The following is a 27,790-nucleotide window of genomic DNA, read 5'->3' as shown; positions in this document are numbered from 1 at the left end:
CACTAAGCCTCCCCATAACCCCATATTTCCCATGGCTAACCCAACTAATCTACATATCCCTGGACACCAGGAGCAATTTAACACAGCCAATCCACCTAACCTGCATATGGACTGTGAGAGGAAACTGGAGCATCCAGCAGAGTGCACACACAGGGAGAACTCCACACAGACAGCACTCAAAGACCTTCACGAGCTGCCAGAGGATGTAAGGAAGTGCTAAAGAAATCAACTTTTTGGACGAATCCCAATTGGATAATCTGCACCATGGCTTACTATATCCACATCAGCTGACACCTTAACGAAGATGTAACTGCACTTATTGAGCACCTGCTACAACCTCAGGCTATCCCAGTTCTCAGCAGCTCATTCATGCACAGCAAGATCCCATGAACAGCAATGTGATAAAAGCCCTGTTTCAGTGATGTCAGAATGATACAGGCCATCAAATCAGAGAGCAGTTGGCATTGGAACTTTGCCCCCTCCCAATCTTGTCAAAAGGCCATCAAATGCCTGATACAAGAGATGGATTGGAGGACATAAACCACATTCACACTTATTAGTAATATTTGAGCTGCTGAAGAAGTATTTATTCCTCCATTTTTATCAATTTCTCTTTATTCCATTTGTCTGTGAGTGCTGAAGCTCATGCAACACATGCTGTGGTATCGCTGATGTAATTCCTTCCTTTTTATTTCGGTGTTTACAGAGGTACCCACAGTGATTTGTGTTAGCAGAATAAAAATGTATTCAAGTGTGTTGAGCATAGCCGAAGGTGATTCCATGAAAGAGCGTTTTGACCAACCCTGCTCTTTCGCTCTTTCCCCATAGCCTTACAAAATTCACTTAGTCACACACTTCTCGCCTTCTTCTCAAAACGTATTCTCAAATCTGCCCTTTCGGACAGCACGTTCCACATCGCAAAGGTTCACTCAAAGCAGATCCTTCTCATCTTTCCTCTGCATTGATTGTGAGGTTCCCTCATATGTTGACGCCTCTGTTACGTTTCTCCCGAATTGTCACTGCAAGGAAAATAATGTCAATTTTCTCTGGAGTCCCTAACTAAATATTGAGGATAATTCAATGGGATCGAACACAGCGTCACTCATAGAAACATAGTCATAATGTTGTACAGTCCAACTCATCCATGCTGACCAGATACCCTAAATTAAATTAGTCCCTTTTGCCAACAGTTTGTCAACATGTATCTATCCAAATGCCTTTTAAATGTTGTAATTGTACCAGCCTCCATCACTTCCTCTGGCAGCTTCCATACACACTACCCTCTGCATGAAAAAATTACCCCTCAGTTCCTTTCTAAATCTTTCGCTTCTCATCTTAAACCTAGCCCCTCGAGTTTTGAACTCCCCCACCCTAGGAAAAATACCTTGGCTATTCACCCTATCCATGCCCTCTATAAGGCCTCCCCTGAGCCACTGACGATCCTAGCCCTAGCCTATTCAGCCTCTCCCAATAACCTAAACCCTCCAACTCTTGTAACATCCTTGTAAATCTTTTCCGAACCCTTTCAAGTTTAACAACATCTTTCCGATAGCAGTGAGACCAGAATTGGATGCAGTATTCCAAATGTGGCCTAACCAATGTCCTGTACAGCTGCAACATGACCTTCCAACCCCTATACTCAATGCACTGACCAATAACTGCAAGTATACCAAATACTTTCTTCGCTACCCTATGTACCTGTAACTCCACTTTCAAGAAACTAAGGACATGCACCCAAAGGCCTCTTTGTTCAGCAACACTCCCCAAGACCTTACCGTTAAGTGTATAAATCCTGCCCTGATTTGCCTTTCCAAAATGCAACACCCCACTGTAGTAATATCTCAGAACACCAGGGCTCCAAAGGTAGAGCTTGATGTATAAATCTATCAATATAAGCTGATGGGAATGATCCAAAAAGGTATTTTATCTAAAATATATATAATCAATTCACAGCTGCAGGGGCCCAATCTCTGTAAATCTGGATTAAAGTTTGAGAATACTTTGATGGTGTTTGCAGACAAAAGCAGCTTTCAGGATAAGAGGCTAATTCAGCAGCTCAGTCCATCAGCTGGCTGAGCTGCTATCACAGTGGAGGTTCTTTACAGAAAGGGGCTGCTGAGCAAGGGTCTACCCCAATGGGGATGTGACTGAGTGACTGTTACACTGTTTCCTAAATGCCCCATGCTCTCTCTCCTATAATGTGATCCCAGAGACAGGGCAGGGATTATGAGATATGACTGGCAGCTAACATGAACGAAAATCCCAAAGTAAGTAATAGTAAAAAGGTGGTAACTGGAGGAATAGGGCTTATTAAGTAAAAGAAATACACAATCAAACCCATCAGACATCTTCTATCCTTAATTAATCTTCACCTCCCAAACATCTTGCGATGTGAGACTCACTGGTCTCTGGTCACCTGGTTTTTCCATTCCACCCTCCTTGGTCCACATTAGCTGTTTGTCAGTCCTCTGGCACTGCTCCTGTGTTCAAAGAGGGTTGGAAAATGAATTTCAGGGACCCTAAAATCTCCCTTGTTTCCCAGACTCTCTGGTTGGCAGCTCCCTGAGCCCTCTGAGTCCTTGATTCGGGAGGCTGGTGGTATGTCCATGATGCTCTGGGCTCGACCAAAGAGACGGACTACCCCCGGATCTCTCCAGGTGGAGACCTGTCCTTGATTCCACATTCTGCTGTCCCCACCCTATCACAACTTCCCTTCTTTTCCTCTTCCACCATCTGTGTCGTTGTCCTCTGACATCATCCAGCTCTGTATTGACCTGAAACACTGACCCTGTTTCTCTCTGCACGAATGATCCCTAACCTGCCCAGTATTTCCAATACTTTTAGTTTCTCTCTCACATTTCCAGTATTCAGTGTTCTGCTGTTACTCTGTAACCTTTTGCTGCTTCACCTGCTCTGCAAGGACACAGAGACAAAGCTTCTCGCTAGGGCTAGGAGCGTCAGTGGCTCAGGGGAGGCCTTATAGAGGGCATGGATAGGGTGAATAACCAAGGTATTTTTCCTAGGGTGGGGGAGTTCAAAACTCGAGGGGCTAGGCTTAAGTTGAGAAGCGAAAGATTTAGATGGGAACTGAGGGGTAATTCTTTCACGCAGAGGGTAGTGTGGTTTCCAAGTTTCATATCATTCAATACGTTTTAAACTGTGGCCCAGGTACCAAACTTCAAGTTAATAATATGTATTTGGAAAAGTCAGCATCCTGACACTGATTCAATTTGGTTTGATTTGATTTGATTTATTGTAGTTACACATAGTGAAAAACTTTGTTTTGTGAGCAGTATAGGCAGATCACAGCAAACAAATACATACAGATTAGAGGGTGCTTCGACAGAATGGGGTTACGGCTGCACAGGAGGTGCACAAAAGATTAACATCAGTAAGATCAACGTTATCTGAAGTTAGAGAGTTCATTCAGCAATCTAATAACAGCGGGGAAGAAGCTGGTGTTGAACTATTGCTGCACGCGTTCAAGCTCCTATATTTTCTGCTTGATGGAAAAGGGTGGAATACAGCATTATTGGGCTGGGATGCCTTTCAGTGGCAATAAATGTAAATGGAGTCCATGCATGGGAGGGTGGCTTCCATGGTGGTCTGGGCTACGCTCACAACTTATGGTCCTGGGCACAGCATTTGCCATACTGAGCTGTTATGTACCCATATAGAACATCTGTAGCAGTTGGTGAGGGTCCTTATGGACATACCAAATTTCCTCAGTCACCTGAGGAAGGAGAGGCGTTGTTGTGCCTTCTTGACCTTCACATCTACTTGTGAGGTCCAGGACAGACATTTGGTCCTCGGAACTTGATGCTCCTGATCCTCTCCACCCAGTGTAGATAGGGGCGTATCTCCTCCTTTCTTCTTGAAGTCAATGATTCCTTGGGAACTCCATTCCAAATCTTCAAAAATGTTCATTAACAATTCCCTTTGTCTCCTTTTGCTCAGCCAATTGAACAGCCATTGTATTTCTGTTGTTTTTTCCCCACAAGTTATGACATTTCCCATAGGTCTGTTTGTGTAGCTCTGTGTCAAATGCTTTTTGTAAATCCATGTACACCACATCAACTGCATTCCCCTCATCAACCTTTTATTATCTCCTCAAAAACTCCAGCAGGTCAGGGAGACACCATCTTCCCCTAACCAAAAACTCCATCAGGTCAGGGAGACATGATCTTCCCCTAACCAAAAACTCCATCAGGTCAGGGAGACATGATCTTCCCCTAACCAAAAACTCCAGCAGGTCAGGGAGACACTATCTTCCCCGAACCAAAAAACTCCAGCAGGCCAGGGAGACACCATCTTCCCCTAACTAAAAACTCCAGCAGGTCAGGGAGACACTATCTTCCCCTAACCAAAGACTCCAGCAGGTCAGGGAGACACTATCTTCCCCTAAATAAAAACTCCAGCAGGTCAGGTAGACACCATCTTCCCCTAACCAAAAACTCCAGCAGGTCAGGGAGACACCATCTTCCCCTAAATAAAAACTCCAGCAGGTCAGGGAGACACTATCTTCCCCTAACCAAAAACTCCAGCAGGTCATGGAGACACCATCTTCGCCTAACTAAAAACTCCAGTAGGTCAGGGAGACACCATCTTCCCCTAACCAAAAACTCCAGCAGGTCAGGGAGACACTGTCTTCCCCTAAATAAAAACTCAAGCAGGTCAGGGAGACATGAACTTCGATGTTTTGGGCAGGAGCCCTTCATCAGGATTCCTGCCCGAAACATCGATTTTCCTGCTATGCTTTTCCAGCACCACTCTAATCTTGACTCTGATCTCCGGCATCTGCAGTCCTCACTTTCGTCTAGACACGATCTTCCCCCAACCAAAAACTCCAGCAGGTTAGCTAGACACAATCTTACCCGAACCAAAAGACAACTTGCACTATTTATTGTGTTTAGCATAATGAAACATCCCCAGGCACTTCAAAGCACATTATTAAGCGAATCTCAAAATAAGCCAACAATTTAGCTGTGATGAATTCTTTCCTTCTCCAATCACTTATTCTTTTGTGCAGTGAGGAAGGAAGCATTATGATATTACAGATGTACAGCTGTCTATATTTATATGAAAAGAAATAAGTGGCTTTCTGCTGATGCCTTGCAATGTGGAAAACCTAGAAGAGTGTCCCTTTCCAAGACTTGACAGTCAAGGCTGCGATCAATGCCATTGGAGAGAGCCAGGTGGGACTTGTGTAAGGAGGCTGGGAACAGAGCAGTTAGACAGAACCAGGTCTGACCGAATTCACAAACAGTGCAGGGGAAAATTGTTATAGTTCAAGGAGTCATGTGGCGTTAAATTTACAGATTAACATTTAATTTAATCAACACACACATGAAGTAACTCCAGAGAGGCCGGTATCTGTCATCAAGACATCCTTTAATTTTGATTTGATTTGATTTGATTTATGAATTGATACGTGTATTTTGTTACAAAAATTTGGTTTGAGTGTTCTGTCCAACGCTGGGCACTACATTTTAGGAAAGCTTTTGAATGGATATGAAAAACATTAACAGTAAAAAGTGCTGTGCAGTGTAACCGCTCTCCGGCACCATTTTAATAACACTGAATAATAAACCAAAACATAGGAATATAAAGGGAGTAAAATAAAGAAATAAAGTTCAACTTTACAGTCCTTCTTGATAAGTGGGCCATGGGCCTGGAGCAGCCAGCCAGTAAAAAGATAAACAAAAATGAGAAAAGAGATTAAAAATAAACAAAAGAAAAGGCAAATATGAAAAAAAAAACGTGAAGAGTCCTTGACTTTAGTACTGCCTCATTCATAGTCAGATACTACAGAGTCAGTTATTTCTAACATTCACCCTTTTTATGTGTCAGCCAAGGCTCCCTGATTGGACCAGATTAACAGTCCCAATACGGGAACTCATACACTATGACGTCTGTCTGGCTGATCTGGTTATAATCACCATAATACATCACACCAGATAAGTAAAGAATTGAAAAGTACCTGTAAACCAATTTTATAAAATACAAAGCATCTCTGACATTCTATATATTGTCAATTGGAAAAACATTGCCATAGAATTAAGATCGTCAGGGAGGTAGTGACGTAGTGGTATTACTAATCCAGAACCTTGGGTGGGGGTGCTGAGGTTCAGATCCTACCATGGTAGATGGTGAAATTTGATTTCAATAAAAATCTGGAATCAAAATCAAATCTAAAGGTGACCATGTTGGTTGTTGGATACCACCAATACCCCACCCCACTTCCACCCCCCCACCATCAATCTGCTTCACTCATGGTCTTGAGTAAGGAAATCTGTCTTCCTTACTCTGTCTGACCGACACGTGACTCCAGACCCACAACAACGTAGCAATGAATGCTGTCCTAGCCAACTAATGATGATCAGATCTCACAAATAAAGGGAGTCACAGCTAAATGCATGAGCCAGGTCTATGGGAATAATGTTCACATCTAATAAGGAGTGATAGTAATATTCAAGAAGTCCTGAATTTTCAGTAAACTAAAATCTGAGCTGAATCAGTAATGTGTGGAACAAAATATTTCCATTAGCTGCCTTATTTGTTAAAGTTAACACTGCAGGCCTTCAATTCTAAGGCACTGTCTCTCTCTCTCTCTCTCTCCATGGAAGCTGCCAAATCTGTGGAGTATTTTGGGCATTTGTTGATTTAATTTCAGGTTTCTAGCATCTGTAGTATTTTTGATTTGGTTTGGCTCAAATTCAGTGTTCTGTCTAATGCTGGGCACTACATTTTAGGAAGGCTTTTGAATGGATATGGTAAACCTTAACAGCAATGGTTCGATGGGCAAAGGATGCTGGGAGGAGGACGGAGAAGGGAACAAGCTGAGAGATGATGGGCGAGTGGCCTCTTGCTGTGCAGCCAGCATGATTCCAATCACTCCTGGCTTGCTTTGAATATTTCCTGCCTGAGGAAACAGGGGCGGGGAATGGAAATAGACCGATCATGGAGTGGTATTTGATAAACGTGACATGCGTAACCACTGATAGATAGTGAAGTTCAGAAATGAATGGCTAACAATTTTACAGGCAGTAGTTACATATAGCAGCCAAGATTACAGTGAGTTGTTTGAAATAGTGAGTTTGGACGCTGTGCTGTGGGAGTATGGCTGTCAATATGGCTCCTTGAGAGCTTAAAAGAATAAAAACCTTGCATTTCAAAGTCCTTGCCAATGATGTACCCATTATTTCAGAGAATCCCTACAGTGTGGAAACAGGCCATTTGGCCCAACAAGTCCACACCGACCCTCCGAAGAGTATCCCACACAGACCCATTCCCCTACCCGATTACTCTATATTTATCCCTGACAAATACACCTAACCTACACATCCCTGAACACTATAGGCAATTTAGCATTGCCAATTCAGCTCACCTGCACATCTTTGGACTGTGGAAGGAAACCGGAGGAAATCCAAACAGACACGGAGAGAATGTAAAAACTCCACATTGACAGTCATCCGAGGCTGGAATCGAACCCAGGTCCCTGGTGTTGTGAGGCAGCAGTGTTAACCACTTAGCCACTGTGCTACCCATAGCTTATGCTATGCTCGATCGCATGAACAGCAACGAGAGCGTGGCTAGAGCCATTTTGGTGATGTTGGGTAGATGTTGGTCAGGACTAAATAGAGAAAGCAGCCGACTTTTCTTCAAGGTAGTCTGCTCTCCCCAGAGCTCGATTTAATGTCCTGTCTGAAAGTCAACGCCTGGAGTTGTCCAGCATTCCCTCCATCCTACACTATGTGCTTGAAGGTTCAGAGTTCATCTTTGGACCCACTTTCTTTCGGCTCGGAGGCAAGCGCACAAGCCATGACACATGACAGCTACGTAAGAGAAGCCTTGTGAAGTGTGCCAGGAGCAGGAGGAGGCCATTCAGCCCTTCGAGCCTGCCCCACCATCTTATCTCGGCCTCAATTTCACTTTGCTACCTTTAACCTATTACTAATTAAAATCTATCTTCTCCTTAAATGTACTCATTGTTTGACCATCCATCACATTCTGGGTAGTAACTGCCACTGATTCACAACCCTTTGAGAGATGTAATTTCTCCTCATCTCCATTTAAATCTGTCGAACTTAAAACTATGACCTCTCATTTGAGATTGCCTCACAAGGAAATGTCCTCTCTGCCTCTACTTTGTCAATCCTTTTAGCATCTTATAAGCCGCAATTTGATCTCCTCACAATCTTCTGGACTCTAGCAAGTACAGGTCTGAATCTCTCCTCACAAGACAATTCTTTCATCTCTGGAATTAGTTGAGTGAACTGTGTCTGGACTGCCTTTAATGCAATCACTGAAGGTGACTGATGCTGGTAAGCTCATGCATGAAGGACAGCAAAACCTATAGGGATTCTATATTTAATTGCAAAAATATACTTTTTTCATTAAAAATCTTTATGTACATGCAGGTACTAAAGTTGTTCGGTTTTGTATAGTCTTTACACATGGAGAACAAACATTAGGGTTTGACTTGCTCTACAATTGCAACAAACCCAAAGGCATTTATTACTTTTGCAAGATCCTCTTGTTGTTGGAGGGTGTCCTGTGGTCTATGGGTTGCCTGGCATAGGGATATCACAAACTCTGAGGAAGATTTCTGTGGACAATTGAGGGCTGGATGAGCCAGGATGAGATGTCACGTCGAAGATCAGCAGCTGAAGACTCAGGCAGATGTGGTGGCAGCTGGCTAATATTGGCATCAGTGAACTAGTCAGCACACATCTGCCAACATGCCGTGCAGCATTCAATTTCACGCTGTGACCACGGCCTAGCAAATCATTCTCCATCTGACAACTAAATGTGACACATTTAGCACTGGCTGCTTGGCCTGAAATAATCTCTTTCACACTGAGAGATCAGGGTAGGCTGGACACTGGACATTATGAGCCTGTTGTGCAAGAAGAAAGGCCTAGCCTTCGATCACTTATACTCCATTAACCTCACCAATCCCGAGACACAGCCAGGGGTTAACAACAACAACAACGACAACAACATGCATTCAGATGACAACTTCATTGCCGTCAAATGTCTCAGGGATGTATACAGGGGAAAACCAGAAGAATGCTCTTAGAGGGCTGGTGGAGACTACAGAAATAGGGAGGGGGTCAGCTCATGGAGGGAATGAGGAGAAAGGTTTTAAAGTCGAGGTAATACTGGAGCTGCGCTGTTCATTGCAACATGCTTCTGTCTGAGATCTTTCTGCCAAAGAACAATGGGGGCCTGCACAGTTATCAGACACCACCCTCCCCCTCCTCCCCCCAACCCTCCCCTAACTCTCAGATATATTAAAGGATCTTGCATAAGTAAAAAATGCCTTTGGGTTTGTTGCAATTGTAGAGTAAGTCAAACCCCAATGTTTGTTCTCCATGTGGAAATACTGTACAGAACTGAATGACTTTAGTACCTGCATGTACATAAAGACTTTTGTTAATGAAAAAAAGTATATCTTTGCAATTAAAAATAAACATGCTTCTTAATCATAGAACCCCTATAGTGTGGAAGCAGGCCATTCAGCCCATTGAGTCCATACTGATCCTCTGAAGAGCATCCCAAGTAGATCCACCAGCCTACATTATCCCTGTAACCTTGCATTTCCATTGGCTAAACCACCCTAGCCTGCACATCCGTGAACACTATGGACAATCCACCGAACCTGCACATCTTTCGATTGTGGGAAGAGACCCACACTGACACGGGGAGAATGTGCAAACTCCACACAGACAGTCACCCAAGGCTGGAATTGAACCTGGGTACCTGATGCTGTGAGGTAGCAGTGCTAACTGTTGAACCACAATGCCACCTTTTACTGTTCTTCCAGGAGGAAGATTAGAAAGGGGGAAACACTACCCATGCTACAGAAAAGATCAAACGACCAGCGATCAATAACTCCCTCTCTCCCACTGAAAGCTAGCCAGTGTGGGCCATTAGACTGAGCGCTCAACGCAGTCCTAACCTGCTAGTCCCCTGCAAGTGCAGCACTGACAAGATTCCTTAACCTCATGCTGGCAAGGAATCAAGAACTGTTTCCCTCATTGAAAGATGAACAGTTCAGCTGGATGCCATCCTGCATTCCTGAGACAGTGAGTGAGACAAAGGGACACAGAAAGAGAAAGAGAGAGAGAGAATGAGCAAGACAGAGAGAGAACCCAGAGTGCCTAAGGAAACAAGGTAATCCTGGATGAGATACACTCTGAATTGCACAAATTCACTCTGCAATTAAATTCAGCTCGCACCTTCAGGCTGTGAGAGTCCACTCAATATTTAATGACAGCATGATTTTTAGTGAAAGAGAAAGGTCACACAGTTTAAAACTAGGCTGCTTGATATCGAGGTCTCCTACAGGGTTAATAATGAGGCAATTACAACTAATGTTCATACCTTTCTGCATCCCCCAGCCCCATAAACACTCAGACGTACACACTCACAATCAGGAGAACACACCCACACAGACACCTAAACACACACGTGCATCCAAACATACACACATACAGATATACACTAAACACACACCACCACAAACATCTATTTAAACACGCTCACTGCCAGTTCAAACACACTCAAAAAAAATTAGTCGCACATACTTGAACTCACAACACACACACATACAAACATACATATTCTGCCCTGCAAGAACACTTCAAACAGTGCCACACAGGAGTGTGCAATTTTTGAATGATTATGGTGACGTGAGTGCAGTAGGTTCAGCATAGTCCAAATCCTTTCTCTCCCCTTATTTCTCCATGTAAGAACTTACTGTTGTTAGTAAATAACATTCCCTGCTTCGGTACAGTTCAGGAATCCAGTGTTTCGAAGAAATGAATGCAGATTACAGAACTGAAACCATATTTGAACATTCTGGGGTAGCTCTGCTCTCACTGAGCAGCTGCGCAGCAAACCAAAAACTCTTCTAGATGTTTCTTTATGTCAAGTGGCCCTCAAATCCCGTCAGACCTTAACAAGCAAGTTTTAATTCCTTCACCTGAATCACAAAAGAAAGGAGTGTCTGAAACCAATTCTGTAACTTGCCAGTGCTGAGATGTTTCTGGAAAGAATTAGTTTAGTCAGCAATGTGATAACAGCCTAATCAACCGATGTAGCAATGTTGATGAAGAGACAAATACTGTTTGTGACAATTGAAGATCACATTCTTCAAATAGTGGCCATGATTGCTCGAGAGGGGCTTCAGTTTAAAATAGGATGAAGATGGGCTGCACCTCCAACCAGACAGCCCTCCCTTCATGCTACACTGGATAGTCAGCACGGATTTTGTCCTCCGGCCTGCTATTCAAACTTAGCCAACAGGATTGAGACTCTCTATCTGACTGGTTAACCCTCATTGACAGAAACCAGTCATTGTGGAAAGGGTGCAGAAAAGATTTACAAGGATGTTACCGAGACTGGAGTTATCAGGATAGGCTGGGACGTTTTACCCTGCAGCTTAGGAGGTTGCGGGGTGACCCGATAGAGGTTTATAAAATCGTAAGAGGCACAGATAAGGTGACTAGCAAAGGTCTTTTCCCCAGAGGAGGGGAGTCCAAGCCCAGACGGCATAGACTTAAGGTGAGACGGGAAAGATTTAAAAAGGACCTGAGGGGCAAAGTTTTCACAGAGGTGCATATATGGAATGAACTGCCAGAGGAACTGACAGATGTGTGTACAATTACAACATCTAAAACACATTTACACAGGATAGGGATGGTTTAGAGGGCTATGAGCAAAATGGTGGAAATGGGACTAACTTAGTTTAAGAATTGACATTGACAATTTGGGCTGAAGGGTCTGTTTCCGTGCCTGGTGACTATCACTTTGTGACTCTTGTCAGTTAAACCCAGGTCATAGCTAGATCCTTATTGTTTGCATTAGCAATTCACTCACAATTCTGTGCATTCCGAGATTCCTGCTGGTTCAATTTGTTTGGGATTACACTGTCCTTGGCTTGTGTCACCATGCACAGGTCACTCGTTCATTTTCCTTCATAAAAACTTCAATCAAAAAAAAAATCAATGAACTGCAGAGAACTAATAAAGTAAGTAAATGAAAAGTGGCCTGTCTGGAGAGATAGTGAGTGTGTGTGTTCAGTGTTAACAGAACCATCAGTGCTGTGCACCCTTCACTGAACTCATCAGAATAATTGCTTCGAGCTCACAATAGCTTTGAAAATGCGGTGAGAAGGGCACAGTGCCCTGGGTTAGAAACGGGACCTTTGAGGCTTGAAATCAGATTGACAGCAAGAAAGCTTCTTCAGTCAGCTTTCTATCAGGTTTGACAACACAAAGCCCTAAGAAGAGTCTTTTTAAAAATTCATTCAAGGGATATGGGCATCGCTAGGTAAGTCAACATTTATTGTCATCATGTTAATTTTCCCAGAGAAAGTGGTGGTGAGCTGTCTTCATGATCCACTGCAGTGCATGTACTGTAAGTAGACACACAATGCCTCTCGGGAGTGAACTCCAGGATTTTAACACAGCGATAGTGAAGGAACAGTGATATATTTTCATGGTGAGTTGCTTGGAAGAGAATTTGCAAGTGGTAATGTTCCCATGTATCTGCTGCCCTTGTCCATCTAGATAGAAGTGGTCATGAGTTTAGAAGGTGCTGTCTGAGGATCTTTGGTGACTCACTGCATCTTGTAGATAGCACACACTCCTCCTCCTGAGCATCGGTGCTGGAAGAAATCAATGTTGAAGCTCATGGATATGGTGCCAATCAAACAGGCTGCTTTGTCCTGGATGAAGTCAAGCTTCTTGAGTGTTGTTGGAGCTGCACCCATCCAGGCAAGTGGGGAGTATCCCATCACAGTCCTGACTTGTGCCTTGGAGATGATGGACAGGCTTTGGGGAGTCAAGAGGTGGGTTACTTACTGCAGCCTCTGACCTGCTCTCGTAGCCACTATATTTGTATAGTGAATCCTGTCCAGTTTCTGGTGATTGGTTACTTTCAAGATGGTTCATAGAATCCCTATAGTGTGGAAACAGGCCCTTCGGCCCAAGTCCACACTGACTCTCCGAAGAGTAACCCACCCAGACCCCTACATTTACCCCTGGCTAATGCACCTGACCTACACTATGGGCAATTTAGCATGGCCAATTCACCTGACCTGCACATCTTTGGACTGTGGGAGGAAACCGGAGCACCCGGAGGAAACCCCTGCAGACACGGGGAGAATGTGCAAACTCCACTCAGACAGTTCTCTGAGGCTGGAATCGAACCCAGTTCCCTGGCGCTCTGAGGCAGCAGTGCTAACCACGTGCTGCATTGGTAGTGGGGGTTTCAGTGATGGTAATGCCATTGAATGTCAAAGGGGTCTGGTTAGATTCTCTTGTTGAAAATGGCCATTGCCTGGCATTTGTGTGGTGTGAATGTTACTTGCCACCTGTCAGTCCAAATCTGGATATTATCCAGACTGTGCAGTGGTCACTCTTACCAATACTCTCATGGGCAGATGAATCTCCAGCTAGCAGATTGGTAAGGATGGGGTCAAGTATGTTTTTCCCTCTTGGTTCCCTCACCACCTGCTGCAGACCCAGTCTGGCAGCTATGTCCTATGTCGGCAGCTAGGACCCGACCAGCTCAATCTGTGGTACTGCTGCCGAGCCACTCTTGGTGGTAGACATTGAAATCCCCCAGCCAGAGGACATTCTGTAATCCTGCCATCCTCAGTGCTTCCTTCGAATGTTGTTCAACATGGAAGACTGATTCATCAGCCGAGGGAGGATGGTATGTGGTAATCAGCAGGAGGTTTCCTTGCCCATGTTTAACCTGAAGCCACGAGACTTCATGGGGTCCAGAGTCAATGCTGAACATTGCCACAGCAACTCCCTCTTGACCATACAGTTGCAGATGCATCTGTCCATTACAATATTGATAAGAGTGACCACTATGCAGTCCTTGTGGAGGCAAAGTCCTGCCTTCATACAGAAAATACTTTACATTGTGTTGTGTGGCACTATCACCATGCTAAATGGTTCAGACTTCAATCAGATCTCGCAACTCAAGATTGGCCATACATGGGCAATGTGGGCCATTACTTGAGCACAATCTGCCAGTGGGACAGGACATATCCAGAGATGGTGATGGTGGTGCCTGGGGCATTGTCTGGAAGCTATAATTCTGTGAGTATGACTATGTCAGCTGTTTGCTTGACTAGCCTGTCAGATAGCTCTCCCAACTTTGGCATTGGTCCCCAGATGTTAGTAAAGAGGACATTGCAGGTCAACATAGTTGTTTCTGCTGAAGGAACCCAAGGATAAGAGAGAATGTAAGTAAGTCAGCATAGGGCTCATGAGTGACCAGAAGAGATAATGGCATAGCTGTAGTGTTACTGGAATAGCAATGAAGAGGCAGAGAGTGAGGTGGAGGTCAATGATCTTGGTGATGCAGATGATACAGGGTTGGAAGCATAGTTCAGGTTCAAAGGGAGACCAGGAGCTCCAACTTCATACGACATTTGGCAGAGCAGGGGATCAGATTGGAGGCCTTGTGGCTAGGCTACAGTAATGGCATCATTCTCACTCACATCGAACTGGAGCGAAATGTTTGATATTTTAACTTGTAACCAAAATCCATTTGGGGTTAAAATCAAGTCTGAAAACAGGGAGATGGCAAAGAGTGTTGCTGAGGGGGCTTTGGTCAAGATGGAGCTGGATGTCCTCAGTGTACACGGGAAGACTGAGTACGCAGGCTATTTTTGGTCACCATCCCTGGGGACAGCCAAGGTAAAGGGTGGGAATGGGAAGTGAAGTCTTTGCTTTTACAGGAGATAGTTACATTCTTTCCCCCATCCCACAGCCTAGTGCACATGGGAAACCCATTTGGTCAGGGTCTTACTTGGTCCCTGGTTCCGGAAAGTGCACACCTGCCCCAGTTTAAACTACCATTGACATTGCTATCCCCCGGCTGCTGCTTGGAGGGGGATCTAACTCCACTGTGATGATGTGAGATCTGTTTGAAGCAATTCCCACTGTCTCTTAGAACTGAGGTAGGAGGGGGGTTCCTTACCTGATGCCACTCCTTCATTGTGCAGTCCAGTTTTATCCAGGCTGGTATAATGGCCAATTCCTAGGATCTCATACTGTTTCAGGTCTAGTATTAAGAACAATCTGTTCCTTTCCTACCCAAAAGGGCATTTGAGAACCCAATTTTTTGTTTTTTACTGAGGATTGTACGTTGCTAATGCAGTGACATTAACATTATGCCATGTATGGATACATCTTTTAAAAAGAACATGCAATATATGCACACACAAACATGTGCTTACACGGACACATACACATAGAGACACTGACACACACAGGCGCACACACATTCATTCACATAGACACACATGCATTACTCACATACATACACACACATACATTCACTCACAGAAACACACACATACATACACGAACATACATTCACTCACAGAGACATACACAGACACACACACATACATTCACTCACAGAGACACACACAGTTCTGAAGAGAAACAAAAGACTCTGCAGACTGTTAACTTTAAAATGTATTAAATATATTTCAGGTAGAGTTTTGGTTGACATGTTAAGGGTAATTGGGTACAGACAGGAATTTCGAGTTCACACCATAATTACACCTGCCACCACCTTATTGACTGGTGGAGCATGTTTGAGGAGCTGTATGGTCAAGTCCAGCTCAGATTTCTTATGTTCTGCAGTCACATTGTAAAGATGAGAATTTCTCAGAAGATTTGGGTGAAAGTGCATCTCTCTTTGGCTCTCTCACATGGATATTGGTGGCAGGGTAGATTTCAAACATGGAAGACAGCCAGTCTAGTAACCAGCCGACTAACCAATCAGTTATTAGCAACCGAATCAAACACTGACAAGCTTCCCAGCTCCTCCCAGTCAGTAGCGAAACTTCACATTGCCTAGGATACTGCAGCTTTCTTCAGTTGATAAAAATGGGTTTTGCAGTACTGCTAGGTTTGGTTACCGCACATAGATTTATGCTTTACTCTGATGGATATTTATGTGCAGAAGGAATACATACCAACTCCATTTAGAAACCAGACAGTTACCGTGGTGGGTTTTTTACTTAGGATGGTCGTTTCAAATTAGCTGGGAACAGACAGCCAGCAGCATGCACTTTCATTGAACTTGTTCCCTTTTATCTTTCACTGGCTCAGCTTTTTGTCCAAAACATCTCCCCCTACCCTTCTGTCTCTCTCTGACCTTCCCCTCCCCACATATGCTGTCTGTTCAGCCTAGCCTCCTCTGCCTTAAACAGCCTCCGACCCACAACTGGAAAGAAAGACAAAAACAGGCATTGCTGGAAAAGCTCAGCAGGCCTGGCAGCATCTGTGAGAGAAATCAAACTTAACATTTCGGGTCTATTGATTCTTTTTCAGAAGTCGGAAGGGTCACTGGACCTGAAATATTAATTTGAATTTCTCTCCACCAATGCTGCCTGACCTGTTGAGCTTGTCCAGAAATTTCTGTTTTGTTTCTGATTTACAGCATCCTCAGTTCTTTCGGTTTTTAGTTAGCATCTTTCTATTGTCTGGCTGCCAGGATTGTGAAGTCATCATGTGCGATCCCACCAATTTGTAGCTATCCTCATGTGTCTGTGGTATATATTTGAAGAGAAGCATCACCCACAGGCAGTACAGCAGGGTACTGAGCAGGACAGTGCTGGCTTCCAAACTGTGTGAACACCACTAAATATCAGACCCCACGCCCACACATCCAACAACATCACAGCCCAGTGGGATCAATCACACACACACCCTCATTCTCCTTCCTTCCAAACCAGCCTCCAAGCAGGTCAATGACCCAACAACAGCCCAACCAAGCCTCAGAGGCCGCCAGTAACACCACAACCAGAAGGCACCGGCCAGTATGACCATCAAATCACATGACCCCTTGAAGAGAAAGGTTAGCAGAGAGAGAGAGAGACAAAGAGAGAGAGAGAGAGAGAGACTTACGCAGGGAGTGCCACTCATCTTGTCGGATGGTTTTCGTGATGTTGTATGAAAGATTTTTCGGAAGGATTGCTGAGGAGTAGTGATATTTGATTGGTGTACACCTGTTTATCACACCTGAGGGCAGATAAATATAAAGAGTGTTAGGTACATTTGACAAACACTTTGCGCATCACATCTTCCCCTGTTGCCCACCCACTCCCTTACTGTGAAGCTGATTTCTCTGCACCTGTCTTTGACTCTCTCTCTCTCTCTTTATCATTCTCTTGTCCTCCCCATCTCTCAATGTCTCTGATTACGTCCCTCTTCACAAATTCTTCCTCTCAAACATTGTCGCCCAAACTCACCCTTTCCCTCCAATTCTACCACCACCTCTCTCTGTCTGTCACTCATTCTCCCCGACTGCCTCATTCTCCCATTTCTGCAGATGACGTTTGGCAAACTCTGTCACTGGGGCAAAGCCGTGAGTGGGGCGGATTCCTTGGGATCCAGTGGCCAGGCAACTTCATATCAGCGGGAATTCTGCACGCAGATAAACAAACTCTACACCTGACTTCCATCAAAGTTACCAGGATAAATAAATCATTCCCAACACAATTGTTTACCTTGCCAACCCTTGCCCTTCTGTGAGAAGACCCAAACGGTGCAAAAACAACTATATTCCAGTGGTCACTTTGTGCATGTTATCCTTGACAGTGCATGCCAGTTGGCTGCTGCACTGTGGGAGGCCTCGCAATCAGGCCAGCCTTGCGTAACGTCCTCATGTACTGTAGGGGACTGGATAGCAAGCAGGGAATTGGGAGCGAAGGGGACTGGAGGGGATTGGGGAGCTGGGCAGTGGGTGGGGTTTGAGGATGGATGGGGGTAACCACAGAGACGATCTCTGTCACCCAAAGGCAGTGATGGTCGTTGCTGCTCCAGGTGAAGCCAGTCAAGTCAGGAGGTGATAGCACAGTCTCCGGCTCACACCCATTGATCGCTAACAGCTGGAATTGTCCTTGAGTTAAGTGGGGCCCAAGAGGCCTGAGGAGATCATTTTCTGTCGAGGAGAGGGAAGGGAGGATCCCTCCAAAGTAAGAGGAAGGGGAGACAAATCTAGGTCTGGTGGTCTACATCCTCTTGTGAAACCCACTGGATTTCCACTGGATTACTTCACATTGGTGGTATCTAGGTCACAGAAATGTTGATAATAGCAGCAGGAGTAGGCTATTCTAATCCAATGAAGAGAAAGTGAGGACTGCAAATGCTGGAGATCAGTCAAAAAGAGTGGCGCTGGAAAAGCGCAGCAGGTCAGGCAGCTTCCGAGCAGCAGGAGAGTCGATGTTTCATGCATAAGCTCTTCATCAGCAATGTCCAACATTCCTGATGAAGAGCTTATGCTCGAAACATCGACTCTCCTGCTCCTCGGGATGCTGCCTGACCTGCTGCGCTTTTCCAGCGCCACACTTTTTGACTCATTCTAGTCCAATGAGCCCTGATTCACCATTCAACCTGATTATGGCTGATCCTCTATCTCTTGTTCTCTCCCACTACCCATTGACGTCTTTAGCCTCCAGGAATCTATCCATTTCCTAAACCTATTAAGTGACTTGGCCTGCACAGCCTTATATGGTAGAGAATTGCACCATCCTCTGAGCAAAGAAATTTCTCCTCATCTCAGTCTGAAATGGCCTACCATTTATCTGGAGTCTGTAACCCCTTGTTCTACAACTCCCACCTCCAACCTCAGCAAGGGGAAACCTCATTTCTGCATCCAGTATGTCCAGCCCTATCAGAAATCTCTACTTTGTGGTAAGGTTTAATAGGAAGCACTAGCTTTCGGAACGCCACTCCTTCATCAGGTAGTTGAAGGAGCAATGCTCCGAAAGCTAGTGCTTCCAATTAAACCCGTTGGATTATAACCTGGTGTTGTGTGATTTTTAACTTTGTACACTCCAGTCCAACATCGCCATCTCCAAATCATGACTACTTTGTGATAATCTTCTTTTCTCATTCTCCCAAAGTTAGGTGGTTTGGCCAAGCTAAGTTGGTGGGTTCGCCATTGGAAATACAGGCTTACAAGGATAGGGTAGGAATGGGTCTGGGTGGGAAGCTCTTCAGAGGGTCGGTGTGGACTTATTGGGCCAAATGGCTTGTTTCCATAATGTGGGGATTGTATTCTATACATAAATTTCAGTCAATATTGGAATCCCTATAGTGTGAAAGCAGGCCATTCAGTACACACTACCTTTCCAAAGAACATCCCACCCAGACACCTCCCACCCTATTCTGTAAACCTGCTTTCCCAAGGCTAATCCATCATACCTACACATCCCTGGACACTACAGGCAATTTACCATGGCCAATCCATCTCACCTACACATCCCTGGACACGATCAGCCGAATCTATCATACAGTAAACCTGCCATCCCAGGGATCAGTCTAGTGAACCTTTGCTGCGTTTACTCTCAGGCAAATATATCCATTCTTAAGTAAGGAGAGCAAAAGTGCACCCACCGTTCCAGAGAACTCCATACAGCTGCAGCTAGACATCCTTGCTCCTGTACTTTATTCCTTTTGCACTGAAGGTCAACATCCCTAATTACTTACTGCATGTGTGTGACTGCATTCAGTGACTGGTGTACAAAGGCACTCGGATCTCTTTGTACACTTCCTAATCTGTCACCATTTAAATAATACTTTGCTATTCTGTTTTTCCTTTCGAAGTGGATAATTTCACGCTTATTCCATGATATACTGCATCTGCCATCCAACTGCTCACTCACTCACTTTGTCTCAAATTATTCTGAAGCCTCTTTATATCCTCCTCATCACTCCCACTCCCACTGCCATCTTGTTTTCCATTGTCAGCAAACTTGGAAATATTACACCCAATTCCTTCATCCAAATCGTTGATGTGTATTGTGTGCAGCCAAGGCCCAAGTACTGATCACTGATCATCACCTTCCATCTGAAAATGACCCATTTCATTCTATTCTCTTGTTGCTTATCTACTGCCCAGTTCTCAGTCCATGTCAATGAATGCCAACCCCATGTGCTCTCAATATTGCACACTGACCTCTTATATGGAATTTTATCAAAAGCTTTCTGAAAATCCAATGACATCACAATTATTGCTTCTCCCCCATTCTTTCTACAAGTTACATTCTGAAAAAGACAACTTCAGTAAGTTTGTCAAACATGATTTCACTTTCATACATCCATGCTGACATTGTGTTGGTGTTTCACGCGATCAAGTCCTTTACAATGAGTTCCAGATTTTTGATGTTAAACAAACCGAGCTATAATTCCTGGCTTTCTTCCTCCCTCCATTTTGAAACATTTACCACCCCTCAATCTACTCGAGATTCAACACGTTTCTGGAAGATTATAGCAAAACCAGTCACTATTTCCATCAGGAACGGAGATGATCACGACCTGGGGATTTGGCAGCTTTCAGTCCCATTAATTTCGACAGCATAATTTTTTTTTTACCTAATACAAATCTCCTTCAGTTCTTCCTCATAGTCATACAATCCCAGGGAAGCAGGAGTTTAAATCCCAGGGAATCCAGGGTTTATGTCCCAGGGAATCAGGAGTTTATATCCAGGGAATTGGGAGTTTGTATCCCAGGGAATCAGGAGTTTATATCCCAAGAAATCAGGAGTTTATATTCCAAGAAATCAGGAGTTTATATCCCAGGCAATTGGGAATTTATATCCCAGGAAATTGGGAGTTTAATCCCAGTGAATCAGGGGTTTAAATCCCGGGGAATCAGGAGTTTATATCCCAGGAAATCAGGAGTTTATATCCCAGGCAATTGGGAATTTATATCCCAGGAAATTGGGAGTTTAATCCCAGTGAATCAGGGGTTTAAATCCCGGGGAATCAGGAGTTTATATCCCAGGAAATCAGGAGTTTATATCCCAGGCAATTGGGAATTGAAATCCCAGGAAATTGGGAGCTTAATCCCAGTGAATCAGGGGTTTAAATCCCAGGGAATCAGGAGTTTATATCCCAGGAAATCAGGACTTTAAATCCCAGGAAATCTGGAGTTTAAATCCCAGAGAAATTTTAATCCCAGGGAATCAGGGGTTTAAATTCCAGCGAATCAGGAGTTTAAATCCCAGTTGTTGTGGTTTGAGAAGTTGGAGTTAACTTTTGAAATATGGAAACAGGAATCTGGTCTCAGTTAAGATGACCTTGAGTTTGTCAGATTTCTAAAAGAATGCAGCTGGTTTGTTTTTCTTTGTTCACCCATGGGGCATTGGCATCACTGGCTGGGTCAGTATTTCTGGCCGGTCCCTGGTTGGGACCTTTCTTCTTGAACTGCTGCAATTCTTGTGTTGTACATTGACCCACAATGTCCTTAAGGAGGGAATTACAGGATTGTGACCCAGCGACCGTGAAGGAACTGCGATATATTTCCAAGTCTGGATGGTGAGTGGCTTGGAGGGGAATCTGCAGGTCGAGTTGTTACCCTGTATCTGCCAGATGAGAGTGGTCATGGGTTTGGAAGGGTCTTTGGTGAATTTCTGTAGTGTATCTTGTAGACAGTACACCGTGCTACTGAGCGTCAGTGGTGGAGGGAGTGGATGCTTGTGAATGCGATATCAAACATGAAGGCTGCTTTATCCTGGATGGTGTCAATCTTCTTGCCCCTGCAGGCAAGAGGGGGTATTCCATCACAATCGTCCCGCATCGCTACCCTCGAACCCAACTCCTCCAACCGCGACAAGGACAGAATCCTCTCCCCACCACCTCCACAGTCCTCACCTTCCCCCCCGCCCAAACATCCATATACATCGCATCATCCTCTGCCATTTCTGCCACCTACAAATGGACCCAACCACCAGGGATATATTTCCCTCCCCACCCCTTTCTGCTTTCCGTAAAGACCGTTCCCTCCGCGACTACCTGGTCAGGTCCACGCCCCCCAACAACCCACCCTCCCATCCTGGCACCTTCCCCTGCCACCACAGGAATTACAAAACCTGCGCCCACACCTCTGCCCTCACCTCCATCCAAGGCCTTAAAGGAGTCTTCCACATCCATCAAAGTTTCACCTGCACATCCACCAATATCATTTATTGTATCCGTTGCTCCCGATGCAGTCTCCTTTACATTGTGAAGACAGGATGCCTACTCATAGAGTGCTTTAGGGAACATCTCTGGGACACCTGCACCAAGCAACGCCACTGCCCCGTGGCTGAACACTTTAACTTCCTCTCCCACTCCGCCGAGGACATGCAGGTCCTGGGCCTCCTTCACCGCCACTCCCTTACCACCCGATGCCTGGAGGAAGAACGCCTCATCTTCCGCCTTGGAACCCTCCAACCCCATGGCATCAATGTGGATTTCACCAGTTTCCTCATTTCCCCTCCCCCCACCATATCCCAGTTCCAACCTTCCAGCTCAGCACCGCCCTCATGACCTGTCCTACCTGCCAATCTTCCTTCCCACCTATCCGCTCCACCCTCCTCTCTGACCTGTCACCTTCAACCCCACCTCCATTCACCTATTGCACTCTCAGCTACCTTCGCCCCAACCCTACCCCCCTCCCATTTCTCTCTCCACCCCCAAGGCTCCCAGCCTCATTCCTGATGAAAGGCTTTTGTCCAAAACATTGAATTTCCTGCTCCTCAGATGCTGCCTGACCTACTGTGCTTTTCCAGCACCATTCTAATCTTGACACTCCTGACTTGTGCTGTGTACATGATGGACAGGCTTTGGGGAGTCAGGGGGCGAGTTACTCACCACAGTATTCCCAGTCGCTGTTCTTTTTTTTTAGATTAGATTAGATTACAGTGTAGAAACAGGCCCTTCGGCCCAACAAGTCCACACCGACCCGCCGAAGCGAAACCCACCCATACCCCTACATTTACCCATTACCTAACACTACGGGCAATTTAGCATGGCCAATTCACCTGACCCTGCACATCTTTGGACTGTGGGAGGAAACCGGAGCACCCGGAGGAAACCCACGCAGACACGGGGAGAACGTGCAAACTCCACACAGTCAGTCGCCTGAGGCGGGAAATGAACCCGGGTCTCAGGCGCTGTGAGGCAGCAGTGCTAACCACTGTGCCACCGTGCCGCCGTTCTTGTAGCCACTGTATTTATTTGGTGTGTCAAGTCCAGTTTCTGATCAATGGTCACACTCAGGATAGTTATAGTGGGGGATTTAGTGATGGTAATGATATTGAATGTCAAGGGCGGTGGTTAGGTAGTCTCTTTTGAAGATGGCTATTGCCTGGCATTTGTGTGATGTGAATGTGATTTGCCACTTGTCAGCCCAAGCCTGGATATTGTCCAGATCTTGTTGCATTTGAACACGGACTGCTTCAGTTGGAGCTGAGATGACTGGCCCCCACCTTCCTATGCGCCAGCAACCATCAGAGTGTTTGCCCCTGATACCTAGTGATTCCAGTTTTGCCAAAGGTCCTTGATGCCACACTCAGTCAAACAAGGCCTTGCTGTTGAGGGCTGTCAGTCTCACCTTACCTCTGGAATTCAGCTGTTTTGCCTGTGTTTGAACTAAAGCTGATTTTGACTTTCATCTCCTTCCTTAGTCCCAACCCCCTGCACCTGACTGCATTCCACAGTCATCTGGTTGACTCATTTCTTCCCTCTGAAACGGTGTCAGTAGTAATCCAGCATCAACCCACCATTACTTTCTCAGAGATAACTAGCAGTAGTACAGGAATTCCAGGCCTGCCCTCTGCTCATACTCAACGAATCACTGAGCAACAAAGTAGATGAAGGACCTACTCTAATAGATGACTGCCCGTGCACTGATTAAGTACAGTCAGGTCAGGCTACTACGAGCCAATGATTACAGTACTTCATAAAGACACATACATCTGTTTATTTGCACACACACTCCACAAAGATGTATTCAAAGTACCATGCACAGGCTTGCATAGACATACAAAGACATATATTATCACAGACCCAGATACACACAGATAAAGACAAATTATCTCTGATGTATACACACTCACACACAGACATATGCACATTCAAAGAAATGCACACACACAAACACACACTTTTCAATGCAGACACAGAGATATAAAGACACACAAAGATATAGGCACATTCACGCACACAATCACACAGACATATACATATGCACACATTCACATAGACACATAACCACACATAACACTCACATTCACAAGCACCACTTATATTATGCCACAGACAAACATGCACAGGCACACACTCACATTTACATAAATGATCGTAAATAGGAGGATATAGAAAAGTAAAGTAGCCATAGTCCTACCAAGCCATGGGGCTGCTGCCTCATTGGAGAGAGACAACTGGTGGCGGCTTAATCTGAGAGTCACCAGTCGAGAATGTGTTACTAGAAAAGCACAGCAGGTCATGCAGCATCTGAGGAGCAGGAGAATCAACATTTCTGGCCAGAGCCCTTCATCAGGAATGAGCTCATTCCTGATAAAGGGCTCCGACCTGAAACATCGATTCTCCTTTTTTTTTAAATTTCAAAATATACTTTAATCATAGAAATAAATCTTTGGTACTTGTACAATTTGTCATGTCGTTCATAGATATGTACATTGCATGTCTTAACATTACAAAGAACAGATTGAATTACTCGAATTTACAGTTATCCTATTTACAGTTCCCTTTATTAACCATCCAGTCTCTTGTTATTTAGCTGTGGCTTCAGCAGAACCCACCTACTGAGTGGGTGCCCTGTTATACTATAGCAAATGAACCTTTTTTAATCCCAGTTTCCGGGATTACCGTTGTCCATTTGACTGTCCTGTCTCTGGGGAAGCTGTCTGCATCCCCATGGTGAGCACGAACTGCTGGACCCTCGCTGGGCTGAGGTAGCTATCCAGGCTTTCACTGTGGTCATTTACCTGCTCTGGAGTCATTGAGCCCAGGCAAGGGTCCGCACCGTCTAGTTCTGTGTCTGACAAAGGGACTGTCAGAGGATCGCAGCTCTCAGTTACCTGTAGTTGTGGAGCAGTGGGTACCCCCTGGTTCTCACTGGGTGGAGGGTGGACTTCGGGGGGTCCGTTGTTTCCTGGTTGGGAGGAAATGCCCTCCTCTTTATCTACGGCGCTCTGTCTCTTCTTCTGGTGGTGATGACATTCTTTGCGCTCGTCTTCACCATCCGAAGAGCTGGCCGTCCCTCCCTCGTGCAGCTGTCTTTTCCCCCTTTGCTGGGAGGCTTTGGGGGCCTGGCCGGATTCTCCTGCTCCTCGGATGCTGCCTGACCTGCTGTGCTTTTCCAGCACCACACTCTTAACTCTGATCTCCAGCATCTGCAGTCCTCACTTTCTCCTGAGAGTTACCAGTCCTCAGGCTTCATACTAACCTCAGATGGTGCAGGAATTGAGCCCACACTGTTGGCATTACCCTGCATTATAAACCGCATTTGCTCATTCTCACTCTCTCATCACACACACACATACATTCAGTCACTAACATTTTCTCAAAAAATCAAATTACACAGCCTTACTGATGCATTACTAAGAATTAAAACGTATTTAAAAGAAATGTTAGAAAAATGGGGGAATTTTGTTACAAACCAGCACAAACGTGATGTTTAATTATTTAGGAATCTTTAATTATTCATCGCTTCAGTTTTTGTTAAACTGCACAGCTTCTGAATTGACATGCAGCCTCCCATTGGCTGCCTTGCCTAGCCTCTCTGTGGTAGACTCAGTACCCCAGCAGAGATGAAACTCCCAATACATTCTAGAAGCTTCCAACAATTCTCCTCAGACTGAGCCCAGAAGCACAGAAATGTAACAAACCCTAGGCTGGAAGAAATCAAAAGGGAACTGTACAACAAAACGGGGCACGATGCTCCTGTCTGACAGACCAGTGTAGTGAATGCTGAACTGCATGTGGGCTTTCTTTGTGATTGTTCCACCCATCATTACCAGAAAGATCAAACTGGTGTTGGTGAACCCTGCTGTTTCCCTCAATCTCTCCATGCTAGTTAGTTAGTCTGCAAACTCACCATGCTGTAGTCCCTGAGCCGAGCTCCACACCTCAGATCCAGTCCAGCAAGTCAGTCCTCAGATTTTCAACTCTCAGAATCCAGACAGCGGGGAAACAGGCCATTTGGCCCATCAAGTCCAACTCAGCCCTCTAAAGAGCATCCCACCCAGACCAAACCCCTCACCTTGTAACTCTGCACTTCCCATGGCTAATCCATCCAGCTTGCACATTCCTGAACACTTTATGCAATTTAGCCTGGCCAATCCACCCTAACATGAGCATGTTTGGAGTGTGGGAGGAAACCGGAGCACCCGGAGGAAACCCATGCAGACACAGGGAGAATGTGCAAACTCCACACAGACAGTTGCCCGAGGTTGGAATTGAACCAGGGTCCCTGGCGCTGTGAGGCAGTTGTGCTAACCACTGAGCTATCATCACCCACTGTCACATTACCCACCATCAGCTCAGCTGCCATCAAAATCTATATTCATGTTTTTCATTATTTCCACACTCAACTATTCCAACACGCGCCTTGGCCCCATCCTCTTTCTGAACTTGAGCTCATCCAAAATCCTGCTGCCAAAATCCTAACCCACACCGTGCCCCACTCACAAATTAGCACTTTTGAGGGTCTCATTCACTTGCTCAGTGGCCCTCCTGAGACTCCTTAATTTCATCCTGGTCAAAATTCTGCCTCTCTGAGGAACTTCACTCATGTTATTCCTAGACCATCGCAAGAACCAGAAGATAAAGATTCTTATAGCGAGCAGTATAAACCCAGACCACTTCCAACTAGAAGGACGAGGGCAGCAGATACATAGGAACTACCTGCAAGTTCTCCTCCAAGCCACTCACCACCCTGACTTGGAAACATATCACCATTTCTTCACTGTCGCTGGGTCAACATCCTGGAATTCCCTTCCTAAGGGCATTGTGAGTCAACATACAGTATATGGACTGCAGTGGTTCAAGAAGGCAGCTCACCACTACCTTCTCAAGGGTAGCTACGCATGAGTAATGGCCAATCACATGAATTAAAGTTTTTTTTAAAAATGTGTTGTTTTATAATTTAGAACTTGAATATTGCTGAATTCTGTTGAACATTTCGACCTGATGAGTCGTACGATTGGTACAACTGTGCCTATGGGTTTCAAATTATTCCTGGAGGAACCGCCCATGGTTCGAGATCTAGATATGGAGTTAATGGTGTGGAGGGAGCCAGTGTTGGACTGGGGTGGACAAACTTAAAAATCACCCAACACCAGGTTATAGTTCACTTACCTACCCGAAGGAGCGGTGCTCCAAAAACTTGTACTTCCAAATAAGCCTGTTGGATTGTAACCTGGTGTTGTGTGATTTTTAACATTTTAAGATATGGAGTCATGTTTTTTTCTCATAATGGTTTCAGTATCGAGACTTTATCTTTATAGAGTTGGGCTGATCCTCCAACAGTGAAGATTCTCTTGTACACTACCAATCTGTACTGACCAAGCAGCCCAGGTTCTCATTGTGACTTCCTTGCACTCCTATAGAGCCTCAGGATGAACCGCATAACTGGTTCTTCAGGACTGAAAAACACAAGGCCTCTTATATGTGACTGAGAGACTGAATCCCTGTGGAGGACTGGTTACAAGCCAGGTCACCAATGAACTGCCTTGTAGGCCCAACAAACACCAACTTTTGACACCTATCAGCCACCATACACAGGCGTGACTATTAGAGAGGTAAGACTGGAAGCCATCTTTTGCACACAGCAGGACCCGCAAGTTGGCCAATTGTTTCAGGGATGACACCTCCTTGTGTCTCTGTGCAGCCAGTGAAAGAATCACTCAGTCTCGCCAGAATAACTATCTATGATCTCCACAATAGTGAGA

At 45.1% G+C, this 27,790-nt stretch overlaps 1 protein-coding gene across 1 annotated transcript in view; it reads right to left on the bottom strand.

The window, feature by feature from the left end:
• Nucleotides 1-647: 647 nt before the first annotated feature.
• The window catches only part of tmem178b (transmembrane protein 178B), a 68,193-nt gene continuing 41,050 nt past the window's right edge, over nt 648-27,790 (bottom strand). Inside the window, exons 2-3 of the mRNA XM_043708928.1 lie at nt 16,953-17,066; nt 648-1,019 (exon numbers count right to left, since the gene is read on the bottom strand). Of these exons, the coding sequence (XP_043564863.1) occupies nt 979-1,019; nt 16,953-17,066 (155 nt within the window). The 3' untranslated portion in view covers nt 648-978. The remainder of the gene's footprint in view (nt 1,020-16,952; nt 17,067-27,790) is intronic.

This window comes from Chiloscyllium plagiosum, chromosome 19 (assembly GCF_004010195.1).
Source record: "Chiloscyllium plagiosum isolate BGI_BamShark_2017 chromosome 19, ASM401019v2, whole genome shotgun sequence".
Taxonomy (NCBI): Eukaryota; Metazoa; Chordata; class Chondrichthyes; order Orectolobiformes; family Hemiscylliidae; genus Chiloscyllium; species Chiloscyllium plagiosum.
This window is presented reverse-complemented; position numbering and strand designations above follow the sequence as displayed.